Here is a 13149-nt window from a genome sequence, read left to right on the forward strand (position 1 = left end):
TTCAAGAAGAACCAACATTAGGAAAAGGCAAAGAATGTGCTTTTGCTCACCATATCTATGACTTTGAGTTGTCCATAGGAGAAGACGATGGCATTGGGGGGAGTGGCCACTGGCAGCATGAAGGCCAAGGATGCAGAGAGTGTGCAGGGCAGCATCACATAGAGGGGATTGAGGCAAATGGCTTCAGCCTGTGCAGAGGGAGAGCAAAGGGGATGGTTTCCATGCACAAAAATGCATAGAAGTCTGGTGGCAGGAGACTTGGTTGTGTTGGGCCCCACCAGACACCTCGTTCTCTCTCAGCCCCTGCAGCCCCTCACTGTCTGGTTCTGCTTTAGGAACTTGGAGCCAATGTCTTCATGCAGCAAGAGCAAGAATTGATTTTGTGGTCAGTGCTTTGTGTTCCTGATTGTGGGGCCTGATTGCTGCAGTATCAATGAATAATAATGGTTGTATTCAACTCTAAAACCAGGGGACAATGTGGAGTAGCTTCAAACTGGTTAAGAACAGGATTAAATGATCAGGGGAAAGAGGGCAGCACAAACTCTGAAGGTGAGTGGGTCACTTCAGAGGTGAGTTGGAGTCTGGCCTATGCAAAAAGGTTTTTGTGGAGCTTATTCCAGTTTCTGCCTGGAACCAGCTCTTCACACTGCAGAACTAAGTCTGCTCCAGCAACAGGAATCTTCTGTAGATATTTAGGAGGCCTGAATTAGGTTGTAGAGCTTGACTACCACCTTCAGAGACTTCTGGAAGGCTAGTGGTTAGGGTGAAATGCAGTAATGGAATGTTGCAGGGAAGTAAATGCTGCTGTTGTTGCTGTCTCTAAGCAGAACAAATAGGAAAAAACAAGTCCAGCTGGCAGTGACCTCATCAAGTTGTTTAGGCCAGAAGGCAAAGTCTAATATGCCCATGAATTTAATCCCTTTACTTTTCCCCAGCAATGAGTTCAGAAAGGTTGAACTAAGCACAGTGTGTGTGAATTCACATGCACACACATCCATGTATGGACTTTGAGTCTTGTGTTCCTGCTGGGACACACAAACCACTGCTTGTCCAGGCAGTTTTCATACCTGAGCAGCTGGATGCTGGAAGGAGAGTTGAAAGCTGCTCTTGTAAGAATGTTGTGAAATGACAAAACTCACCATTGAAGCCAGAATAGGGAGGAAGAGGGTGGTGGTGGCCACGTTGCTCGTGCACTCAGTGAAAGTGGCAATGAGGAGACACAAGAGCAGAGCAATAGCTGGGTGAGGGATTTGCTGCAGAGGAGTCAGTTTGGTGCCTAACCATGCAGACAGGCCAGATTCCTGGAACAGAGGAAAGGATTCTATTTTACATGTCTTACATATGATGGTCCTACCTGTAGTTTCCAGTAGTTTGATTGCTTTTTTCTCATTAGCAATATAAAATATCAACTAGACAAGGTGTGTAAGCAGCTCTGAAACTTATCCAGTCATTTCCACATCTTGCATTTGTGATATTTCTTCCTATTTCCCACCTGGAGTTGCATCCTTGTTTTCTAGGAAGCCTTTTACAGGTCACTGTGATCTTTGAATTCTAAAGGAGCATCTCCAGTGTGTGTATTGCCCATAGATTTAATAAATGCAGTGTCTGTTCCATCATCAAAGTCAGTGCTTATAATATTCCAAGAACAGTTTGTAGCCCTGGACTCCTGGCAGGTGCCTGCAGAGGAACATCAGCACCTCCTTCAGTTTGACAGCCAGATAATTTTATCTGCTCCTGGAGGTTCTCTAGCTGACTCTACTTTTGTCTTCTAGTAGTTTAATTTAAATAGTATTTCCATAAGTAGTTTGTTTGAAATAGTTTGGTGACCCATCCTGGGCACAGCATCTCCTTGTGCTCCTCACTTGAGTTAAGTTTTATTTAACAGAACCTTTAATGCATCGGGGCAGTTTCTTAATCATCCCCTTTGCTAGAAACACAGTTAATGCTGCTGCCTGGGCTGGCAGGACCATCCCAGTTGCATGGGCAGCTGGAAAGATTCTTTCCAAGCACAGGACTCCTCCAGGGATGGCGAGGTCTGTGCTGCTGCCCCTGGTGAGGAGCCGCACGTTGGGTGCCCCTCTTGTGTGCTGGGAGAGACTGGAACCCCCCAGGGAGCCCCAAGGAGTGGGTAAGCAGAGGGATGTTACCTCACTGCCCTTGGCCAAGGCAAAGCCACCTCCCAGCAGGAACACGATGTTCCACGGCATTTTCTGGTGAACCACTTTCCAGTCCAAAAGAGCTGGAGGTGCCTTGAACTTGGCCTTGCTGCCTGAAACCCAAAGAGGTGTTGTGAGCCCTGGTGGGTTCTCCAGAGAAAGGAGGGGTCCTCAGTGGGGGGTGAGTTTGGTCTGAACGTCAGGAATCACTTCTGCCAGCAGATGGAGTAGCCTGTGGGATTGTCTCCTAGAGCAAATGATGGAGCCTCCCCAGCAAAGATTTAAAAACTTGACTTGCAAAAATGCTAATGAATGTTCTGTGAGTGCTGCAAGAGGCCCAGGGGGAGATGGGGAAGAGGGAGTTTAAAACATGGCAACGTGTCTGCAGAGCTGTGGGTGCTGAGTCCTGTGCTCCCTCCTGAAGGCTCCAGCTGCAGAAGCTCCCACATGTGTGTGTGAGTGTCTGGGATAAGAGTTTACTACTTAGTTAAACTCCAAGAAGCAGAGAAAGAGCTCGGATGGGCTGTGTTCCTTGCTGAGCCTGAAGCACCCAGCTCCAGCTGGGCAGGAGGGGCAGCCTGAAATCTGGTGTGATGTTTGAAATCTCCTTTGTCAATCTCAAATATCAAACTCCCCGTGCACCTCTGCTGCCACGGGGGTTTTGCTGCTGCCAGGAAACTTACCTGCCTGGTTTTTCTCTCTGTTGTTGTTAGAGAAGTCAGAAGGGATGATGAAGAGCAGAACAGAAATGAAAATGGCAACTGTGGCATCAGTCACGTAGCTGCAACAGAGGGGGCACAAGTTTAGTTGAGCTCTGAGTTCATTTTTATGAAATCTACCCAATTCCTGTTCAAAGTGAGGAGGAAAACTGGTGATACCTTTTATTGCCTTTGTTGAACAGAGCTGGTGCCCAGCCTGGTATGAAACCAGGGTCTCTTGTGAACCACAGCAGCACCAGGAGTATGAAGAGGATCAAAACTGCTATTTCTGCAAACTGCATCGAGCCCAATTTCCTGCTCTCCTCCTTGATGATGTTGTAGGCCCTTTGCTCCTTTGCCTTTGTAGCAGGACTTGAAGAACAACCAAAATTATTCCGAAAACTGGAAAAAAATGGACAAGAAACATCAGAGAATTCTGCCAGGCATCCTCAGAGCTAAGTATAAGTTTTATATTGTCATATTAACTTTTAGATACACATTACATATGCATATAGAAATTATATCTACTATTATAGTATCAGCAGCCATAGGGGTTGGGTAGTAACTGTGCTGTCCTGGGCACTGCCTGGAGGATCAGAAAAAAGCTTCCTACCCTTAAAAACTCATGTTCTAAATACAAGCAGGTGTGTTCTCGGGGACTCATGGGGAAATAAGGTCACTGTTAGTGTGATTGACAAGGCTGTGTGGTCACAGCCCTTTAAAATTACAGGAAAGGAGAATTTGACAAGCAGAACTTGAAGATTAAAGTTCCCCTGCTGTTGCTGCAGAGCTCTGTCCATTTCAAAGAAAGGAAGTTGGGGATAACACCAAAGTGACAGGCTAAGTATTAAACAGGTGGGTAATGCAACCTGGTTGCATGGGGTGATTAGCACTGGGAACTGGCACAATACTAATCCTCTAGGTCTGTAGCAACTCTTGTCATAAAGGGTATTTACCAGCTGTGTGTAGAAATCAGTTTCCTGATTGGAAGCACAACAGTCTCCCAGGACATGACAGCAATGCTGCAGAACAGGCTCTGTGCAGCTCTATCTTCCTCTTTCCATCTACAGAGTATCTTTAGATGGGATTTGGTTGTGTTCCTCAGGGGAAAAGTTGCAGTGTTTTAGTAGCTATTGAGGCTGCTGTTCTGTTTTATGTGAGGACCTTCATGCTGGGAGCCTGACTTGCAAGCTGGGGCTCATCACCAGGGGTGTCACCTGAGCTACAAGGGGCAGTGGGCACATGCCAGCAGGCCTGGCAGCTCTGTGACACTGGGGCAGGGGGGACTTACTTGAAGCCCAAGTACAGTATCTGCAGCCAAATCCAGGCCAGAATCAGTAGCACGACCATGGTAGGGAAGGCAAAGGAGAACCAAGAGGCAAAGTTGATGATGTTGCCGTTGTCAGGAAAGAGGCTGTAAAAGGCAGATGGCTGTTAGCACCCCAAGGGCTGCACCCCCTGCTGGAATTTGTGATGCTGAAAAGAGGAGGCACTGTGAGGCCCACAAAGGAAGAGAAGCCAACTTCCCAACAGTTACCAAACGGGTATTTTCCTGTGTTGTGCTGGCTGGAAGTCATGGATATCTAATCCCAGGTTCAACCAGACTTACTCATCAACTTGTCCTTGCAGTACCAGGTTTGGTGTTGTCCCAGTCAGAGTTGCAATCCCTCCAATACTGGCTGAGTAGCAAATACAGAGGGACATTCCCTTGCTGAACTGCCTGTGTTTCTCTTCTAGCAGATTTTCATTTCTCTTTCTGTCTTCCTCAATTGTCAGGACATGACTGTTACCTAGGCCAGGAACAAAAGAGACAGAGAAGCTACAGTGGATAGGAAAAGATCTTGTGCCTGTGTAATTCAGTATTTCAAGGCTAGGACACAATGGACTCAGACTGAAGGAGCTAAATTGCCTCATTTTAAGGTTGGCGTTGTTAATTCTTTGATCTCTTGTCTGTTTTCATTGGTTGTCTTGTACAACAGAGCAAGAGGAACTTGCTCTGCACCAGCAGCACCTGAGACTCAGAAACCCCTGAGTTGTCTCAAAGATGGGAAGAGGGCAGGACAGCTGGGGAAGAGATGCTGCTGCATGATTGTCTATCTTTGGATTAGAAAGATCATTTTAATCCCTAACCTTCTGGCATGAAATAGGCCAGAAATTTTGCCTCAGAAATTCCCTGTTATATGACAAGTTACATGGTAGTTAATAATGAACAAAAATATCTAGGGAAATGGCAAGCCTCAGGTAGGAGCTCCAGGTAATGGAAAATGTAGATGTTTTATTGTTTAGTTATTATGGCTTCACATTTGTTTGATTAGTCATTATCACTTCATATTTTCAATCTATTTCTAACCAGCAAACTCAGTAGATCTTGCTGTGCTTTTGTTTGGTTCATGGATGAGAATTATCAGTGCTGTCTGACCAGCCAGGATGCTGCATTCTGCTCTGAGACTTCACTGGCAGCTGGAATGGCACTGAAGAAGGATCAGGCCAATCTCTGCTATCCCAAAGACAAACCCACCCATAACCTGCTCACCTTTTTCCTGTTTGGAGCTCTCTGCTTTAGTTGCCTCTTCCTGCATCTCAAAGGCCTTGTTGATGTTCTCAGATGCCTGGCCAGCTGAGTTAGACTCCAGCTCAGACTTGTGCAGCTGTTCCAGCACAGCTTGTGCTATGGGGACCATCATGGCAGTGGTGGCTGTATTGCTGATCCACATGGACAGGAAGGCAGTCACCACCATGAAACCCATGAGGAGCCTGAAAAGAAATGTTTGAAAATGTTGGGTCAGGACTCAGTGCTGCTGCAATCCCCTCCACCCTCTTTTTTGTTGTTGTTGCAGAGCTTTGGTTACAGATGCTGGGTTTGGAAAGGTGCTCAGCAGTTCACTGGCTCTTCCCCTTGCCTGCTCTCTGCATGTCATCACACATTCTTCTTGCAATTTCAGCCATTTGTGCTTTTACACATTCTTATGACTAGGAAAGTGGGAGCTGGTCTCCTGGAACAGCTTCTCTGGTCAGTATCCTGCTTATTCTTCGTGCTTCCAAGGAAGACACATCATCTCAGTGACACCTATTAATGTAATATATTTTGAAGAGGAATTGCAACCTGGATTTGCTCCCAAATGGCACCCAGTTTAAGCCATAAGGAAGATGATCTCTTGGTAATTTTATCCCACCTCTATCATTTAGGATTCTCTTCCTACTCATATAAAATTCTAATCCTTGTTCAGTATTACTATATTATTTGTCTCCAAATTATTCTTCAGATGAGATGTAGATTATATACTAGATGAAAAAGCTTTATCTTGTGTGCATTTCTATTCTATTGCTTTGTAATTTCCTCCAGTCCTCCCTCTTTCTATCATCTGAGTTAAATTAACTAGGACATGTAGCCTCTGCACAGCTGAAGGTTCTAGTCTGGCAAACATTTGTTGTTTTCAAAACAAACATCCCCATATTTTCTCTTCTCTGTGCAGTCAGTGTAACTGTTAGAGGGTAGATGTTGCCTGTGTTTCAGCTGTAGCCTTTCCTAATTGCCCAAAGCTGTGCCAAGCACCCTTGTCTTTTCAGCACTGAGTCTCTTGTTGCTGTTTCTCCACCTAAAGGCGTTTGGAATTCACAGGAGTCACCAGGTGAGCAGGACATCAGAGCTTGGCTGGGGCACCAACTCCCTGGGACTATCGAAAAGCATTGGTAGGATGGGACTTGCAATTCCCACGGGAGAGGGGCTGCAGGCAGCTCTGAGATGGGGCTTCATGGCATTGGTGCCTTTACCCCCCAGCGTTTCCACAGGTGCTACTCACAGGGCTGGTCTGACCCCCGTGATCAGCAGGACCCGCAGGGCGACGCGCTTGTGCAGGTGCCAGTTCTCAATGGCGATGGCCATCAGCAGCCCCCCGATGAACAGCATGTTGGTGTCCTTCAGGTACTCCCGGCAGACCTGGGGCGTGGAGCAGGGGAGGGGAAACAGTGGCAGGAAGCCAAGAGACAGGGGGGTTCTCTAAGGGAAGGTCCCGGCCCAAAAGCCGTGGCAGTTTCTCTGGGTTGTGCACCTGAGTGGGGAATTGACCTTGGGCTCAGGTGAGCAGCTCCACCCAGAGTTCACTCCAGGCCCGTGCAAGTTCTGTCCCATGGGGAGGACAGATGATTCTCTGTGTAACAACAGTGCAATTTTCTTTTCTTTGCACCAGCAAATCCCAGCATAAGAGAAGCTGACCACTGAATACCCAGGGAAATGTATAGAGTAGGATCTCTTACTGTTGTTGAGTCCATAATGTTCATGAGTGGGAACAGCAGGACAGGGAAGAGAGCTGTGACAGCCAAGGGCAGGGCTTCTGTGCACCAGAACAGAGCCATCACTATGATCACATAACCACATCGGGCCTCCTGCAGAGGGAAGCACAAGCAGTCAGAACAGAGCACACATCTCACCCGGGCTCTCGGGGGCACCAGCCCAGCCTTATGTTCATTGCCTGATAAAGGGCTTTGAGAAAAGGTTATTTCCTGCCCTTCCCTCCTGCCTGTCCTCCTGCCTGTGCAGACCATAATCAAGTGACAAACTGTTCAACAGCCTTGTCAGAGCAAGGAGGAAAGGACTGGGGCCTCCAACGGGGAAAGCCAAGAAACTTGGGAAAAGAAACAAATTGGGAGACTTTGAACTCTTTGTGAGCAGGGCTGGCAGGGCCTGCACAGGGTGCTCAGTGCTGCTGATGCTTGGGTTTGTTATTGATGTGTTTCTGTCTTAGAGTTGCAGAAATAGTTACTGATCCAGTCAAGATTTCTCCACCTTTTTCCCAGATGAACCCAAGCTCATGTTGACAGCCTGGATTCCTTGTACTCTAAATATTTTTCTCTATTTTTTTGTTGGATTTTGAGCTTAGTGCAGACTTCAAAAGGCTCACTGAGAAACTGGACACAGATCAGTTTCAGCTTCCACTGCCTGGGATGTGTTTCTTTGGAGAAAGTGTGAGCCTCTATTGCATGTTGCTCTTTTCTGAGAAAACATTGATTCAGTTCTGCTTTGGACAACAACTCCAAACCTCATGTAAAAATATTTAACTAAGTCTCCCCCACAAAAAAGATTCAACATCACATGTCACAACAGGCTTTCATCTGACTGGGCTGATGGAAAAAAGCCCAAAAATAACACTGGAAGTTACAGTTTCTTCCTTATTTTGGAACTTGCACAATAATGGTGCCAGCAAATCCAAAGGAAGGAAGAAAGAAGTGGTTCTGTGGCCTTGGATCAAGGAAGTTCTCGTTGTGTAGTGATGGTCAGTGGGGCAAGACTGAAGAGATGGCAACTGCAGTGGCTGGATTGTAGAGGATTAAGCCACAGAGCTGGGTTAGTGGCAGGATCAAAGTTGTGATGCTTTAGAACGTGCTCAGGGCTTCTGGACATGGCATGGAAGTCACAGAGCTGGGGAAGGGAAAGGGAGAACAGTGGGGCTGAATGGTCTGGAGGGAAGAGAAGGTAGCATCTTAGGTGGCAAATTACCAAAGCAGCAGGGCTGGAGAAGTAAACTGAGAGGGAGACTTGTGAAGAGACAAAAGTACTCTTTTGTGAGCCTTATTTTTGAGTGACAACAGTAAGAACCTTAATTACACATCCCATCAAGCACTGAAAGCAATTCCCCACATTTGTGATCCCTCTTCTCCCATTTTGTCACTAACAGGTGCCAATGGGCACCTTTTGAGAGACCCCAACAGCACATGGAACGTGCACAGTGGTTCCCTCTGCCAGGCTCTCAGTCCAAGCTGGAATGAGACTTCTCACAGTCAGTTGTTCTGCAAGGGCATCCCCCTCTGCCTTTAGACAAAACCATTAGCATTGTTTGCTCTCCTTTGTAACAGTTTCATGTCATCATTGGACAGGTTAATAGCTCAACAGAACATAAAAAATGTGACATTCCATCCTGCAGGCTGAGGCACCAGCTTTTCCTGCTCAGCAGCACCAGGGACCACGACTCTAACACAAGAAATCTTCTTACAGGTTGCCAGGAGAACAGCCCAGGATATTTTAAATCTTTGTGCTGTAGCTGATGACACAGAGACCAGGAAAAGTCATTTTTGAAGAGGAACTGAACCAAGACTGCCAAATCATTCCACAGGCAACACCAATGACTGATTCTATGGCAACAAGGACTCTTAGCAAGTAAGTTTGAACTCGTGGCCTTGGGGCAAAAAGAAATGAAAATTAGAAAAAATACCTCTTTCCAGCTACTTAGATCTTCTCTGATCCAGGTATCTCCTAACTTCTGTAGCTCTTTTGCCTGTGGAATATTCACTGGAAAAAAATGTACTTTTTCTGTTTGTCTTCTTAGTAAGTTTGTAGGTGATAGTTGGAGCTGGTTTATTTGCATAGCAAGGGAATAGGAAGACACGCCTGATCAGTTACCACATTTTGCCTCAAGTGCCACTGCTCTTCTTGCTTGGAATCCTCTTGTCACAGCTCCAAGGCCTCTGATAACACTCAGAGCTGTGAGGAGGAAGGAGCTTTGGGACAGGCTGCACGAGAAGACAGGGAAGAGTTGGTGAAGGATGAAGGTTGGTGACAGAGACTAGAAACTGGGAGTCAGCAGGGAGAGGAGCCAGGATTTGCCATCCAAGGAGCAGTGACAGATCAGAATTGGCTGTTTAATGATGCTGGGACTGTAACAAGAGATCTGAAGATTAGATCTGTCTGCATGAGGAGACTAGGAATGGGAGAGAGAAGCTGGAGTGAGGAAGCAGCAGGAGGCTGCCAACCTGCCCCTCACAGGGCTGGGCTCCAATGGTCAGGGTCTCAGAAATACCTGCCCCACCACCACAGTTTTGTGTAGTTAACTTTTTCTGAAGGAATCCTAAGCAAGGTGTCTTCCCAGGCTTGACATTTTAAATTTAAAATCATTGTTTGTAAAGATTCTTACAGAAATATGCTAAAAATAAGAGTGAAATACATATTATTTTGTCTTATGTATCAGTCCATCTGACTTAAAAAAAAAAAAAAAGCCTCTTCTATCTGTCAATGGCAAAAAGGAAAAGATGAAAAGAGGATGTGAACTGGAAACCTTTAGAAAATCAGAAGGGGGATTAAAATGAAGTCTTAATTTGTAACTCAGGTTCACATGTATGAGCTTCAGCATAGAAAGTCCTTTGCTACATCAGTTAGAGGTAAAGCAGAAGTCACAGAATTCCATGTCCCTGAGCACTCTGCTAGAATATGCAGTGACAGATTGATGTGTTCATCCATCTGTGTCCCATTGCTTTTATATTCCCCCACTATCAGTAGTCAAAGGAGAAAAAAAAAAGGTTTTCAAGCAACAAATGAGGTGCTTCTGAGGGAGAACCTGCTTGTTCTCTTCAGCTCTCTCACTGAAACGGAGCAACTCCAAGGAGAGATTTGGAGTTTTGGCTCTGAAAATAAGTTTAAAAAGTTCTTACCTTGGTGGGAAGAGCCAGAGGCAGTGGGATAAACAGCAGAGGTACCAGCAGTATGATCAGGTATTTCCTGCAGGCCAGGGTCACCTCCCAGCAGCCAGGCATGGTGCTGGAGCTGGCCCGGTGCTGAAGGGCCCGAGGCTGCTGCTGGGGACTATATAAACACTCGGGAATATTAAACATTGACCCCTGGAGGTTGGGTGTTGTTTTTGGAACTGTAATCGGAGAAAGAAGGAAGAGAACAAAGAAGGGAGGGGACAGCAAAAGAGTGTCAGACCAAGAACTTTCTGAAGATAATCTTTCTGATAACTGGTAAATCCGGGAGAGAATTAACTCCCTGTGGACTAAATAGGTTTATTAAAAGCAGCATCAAGTGACCTGCACTTTGTTTAAAGAATATTAACATTTTGGTCTTTAGTGATGCCTTCTTTGAACAGGTACCATTATTCCTCCCATTAAAAAGAAAAAAAAAGGGCAGCAGGTCCCTCTGTGACAGGTTGGAGGTTGTTGGAGGTGAGATCACACCTCTGCATCCGCAACACCCGCTGCACAGATCAGAAACATCCACACCAAGTGGTGTATAAACACCATTGTATTCACTGAGAAACTCTTTGGGCAGTAAAACCCACTAGAGCAGAGCTCCTGTCACCAGCTGCCACAACAAGTCCCCATGCAGAAAGGGACTTGCAGTCCCTGCCACCTGAGAGCAGGGACACCCATCTTCGTGTGGCCCAAGGAGGAGCCTCATGACAGTTCTCTTTCCTCCTACTCCAAGAGCAATAGGAGAAGTGTTGAGGTCTGGTCAGAACTCAATTCCTCCCACATGGCAGCCCATGTTGTAAGAAAGGTTTTGGGTCAGGGAGGGAGCCTGGAGACTCATTCTGGTGGAGCCTGGTGTATCTCCAGGGGTTGGGAAAGACTTGGCTACTTTGCATTGCCTTGTTGACCTTGGACTATTTATCTTCACCTTTCTCGTCTTGCAGGTCTGTGGGCACAGCTCTGCTGGCTCACCAGGTGGAGTGGGGGAAAACACAGCAAAAAAGGTTTTTAAAACAAGTGATACTGAGGAATTACCAGCAATTCCTGCCCCGGGTGCAAGAACCTTCCAAAATACAAGCAGTGAATGACTTTGGTTCTGTAAATACGCTGGAATGGAATGGAAGTTTTTAATGCCAAAGGGAGTGTCTTGTTAATCACTTTCATATCTTTATTTGGTAGATCAGGCAAGTGCAAACTTCAGATACTGGTAATAACATTTGCATTTTATTGATATAAAGTATCTCAGATCCCTTTATAGCTTAGTCAAGCAGGGAGAGAGAAAGAGAAGCAGGGACACTAGGTCATCTGATGTCAGCTCCACAAAGAGCTTCTGCTGTTTCTCTTTTTTACCCCTTTTCTGCCAGGGCTTGTTTGCTGTCAGTAACAGGCTTGTAGCTGAAAAGCAGCAGGGCTGCAGCTGCCAGAGCTGCAGACTCACAGCTCTCTTGCAAGGTGGATTTAGGTGTGTTGCTCACAAGAAACAGGATCGTGTTAAGTAACTACAAATCCTGAGCTTTAGCATTTCACCCTTGGTACAAAAAGAATTCAAATGAATTCTATCCCCCACCCATGTCATGCTGAATTACTGTCTGAAAGGGATGCAGTGGCAAAATCAGCCAATGACAAATGTTTCTGTTTTCTGCTCTTATGTCCTAAGGTTGCAATGAAAATCCAAGAGGAAACTCCTCGTTTTCCCACCTCCGTGACACGAAGGTTGATGTCCAGCTGCAGCCCTGCCCAGGGGGTGGCAGGGACTGTGCAGAAGGCCCTTGGAAGCAGCACATCCACAGTGATTGTTCCCAGTGCTACGTGAGTCTTGTTACTTTCAGAGATGCTATAAATGAGCTCAGGAAGTGTTACTGCAAAATGAATGGTTGTGCCTTGGGAGGGACTTGTCAGAGTGTCATTAGCCCATTAACACTCCCACAGCAGTGTCACAGGAGTGATGCCAGTTTACATTCAATTGGAATTGCTCCATTTTATATGAACAGGTTATTCTAATACTCTGTGTTCTTTGAATTTAAAGAGTAACTTGGTCTTTTCTTACTGAGCTGCTCTTTGAGACAGACCAAACCAACAGGAAATCAGCCAAAACCTCTTGTGGGGTACAGTTTGTAACCTAGTTTGTCCTTCAGGAAGAGGAAGTATTTTCTGATGTGCTGTGGATCAATAGAAGTGATTACAGGCTGCTGGGATTGCACATCACTGGCTACTGCACTTCTCAGGTCCTTGTGCAAGCTGGGGAAGGGCCCAGGGCACAGGTCTGAGGAGCAGCTGAGGGACTGGGGGGTGTTCAACCTGCAGAAGAGGAGGCTGAGGGGAGACCTTCTCACTTTCTACAGCTGCCTGAAAGCAGGTTGGGGTGAGAGGGGGTGGGTGTCTTCTCCCAGGTGACGAATGATGGGATGGGAGGCCTCAAGGGGAGGTTTATATTGGATTTTGGGAATGATTCCTTTACTAAAAGGGCTGTCAGGCCCTGGCCCAGGGCAGGGCTGGAGCCCCCGGCTCTGGAGGGATTTCCAAGCCGTGTAGATGTGGTGCTGAGGGCCCCGGGTCAGCGGTGGCCTTGGCAGGGCTGGGATAACAGTTGGACTTGATGATTTCAAAGGTCTTTTTCCAAGCAAAACGACTCCACGCTTCTATTTAAAACGTCGATTGTAACTTTACCTCTTTCGGAGATAAGGAAAAAAAACAAACAACACAACCCACAACAACAAACACCACCCCAAAAACCAAACCCAACCACCAGGTTTAAAGCGATCAGGGAACACCACGAGCAACAGGCGGCCCCGGTCCCCAGCCCGGGGGCGGGGCAGGGCGGGTCGGGTCCTGCCCTCCCT

The 13149-nt window shown here is 46.6% G+C and overlaps 2 protein-coding genes across 2 annotated transcripts in view; one reads left to right on the forward strand and one right to left on the reverse strand.

Annotated features, from left to right (window-relative positions):
- The window catches only part of SLC13A2 (solute carrier family 13 (sodium-dependent dicarboxylate transporter), member 2), an 11479-nt gene extending 1134 nt beyond the window's left edge, over positions 1 to 10345 (reverse strand). The window contains exons 1-11 of the mRNA XM_009995109.1: positions 10274 to 10345; positions 7109 to 7237; positions 6655 to 6791; positions 5388 to 5608; positions 4464 to 4644; positions 4146 to 4268; positions 3035 to 3256; positions 2836 to 2937; positions 2148 to 2265; positions 1140 to 1301; positions 51 to 188 (exon numbers count right to left, since the gene is read on the reverse strand). Coding sequence (XP_009993411.1) covers positions 51 to 188; positions 1140 to 1301; positions 2148 to 2265; positions 2836 to 2937; positions 3035 to 3256; positions 4146 to 4268; positions 4464 to 4644; positions 5388 to 5608; positions 6655 to 6791; positions 7109 to 7207 — 1503 coding nt within the window. The 5' untranslated portion in view covers positions 7208 to 7237; positions 10274 to 10345. The remainder of the gene's footprint in view (positions 1 to 50; positions 189 to 1139; positions 1302 to 2147; positions 2266 to 2835; positions 2938 to 3034; positions 3257 to 4145; positions 4269 to 4463; positions 4645 to 5387; positions 5609 to 6654; positions 6792 to 7108; positions 7238 to 10273) is intronic.
- Positions 10346 to 10690: 345 nt separating this feature from the next.
- SLC46A1 (solute carrier family 46 (folate transporter), member 1) overlaps positions 10691 to 13149 on the forward strand; it is a 5992-nt gene continuing 3533 nt past the window's right edge. The window contains exon 1 of the mRNA XM_009995119.1: positions 10691 to 10707. Coding sequence (XP_009993421.1) covers positions 10691 to 10707 — 17 coding nt within the window. The remainder of the gene's footprint in view (positions 10708 to 13149) is intronic.

Source organism: Chaetura pelagica, unplaced genomic scaffold, assembly GCF_000747805.2.
Source record: "Chaetura pelagica isolate M959 unplaced genomic scaffold, ChaPel_1.0 scaffold713, whole genome shotgun sequence".
Lineage (NCBI taxonomy): Eukaryota > Metazoa > Chordata > Aves > Apodiformes > Apodidae > Chaetura > Chaetura pelagica.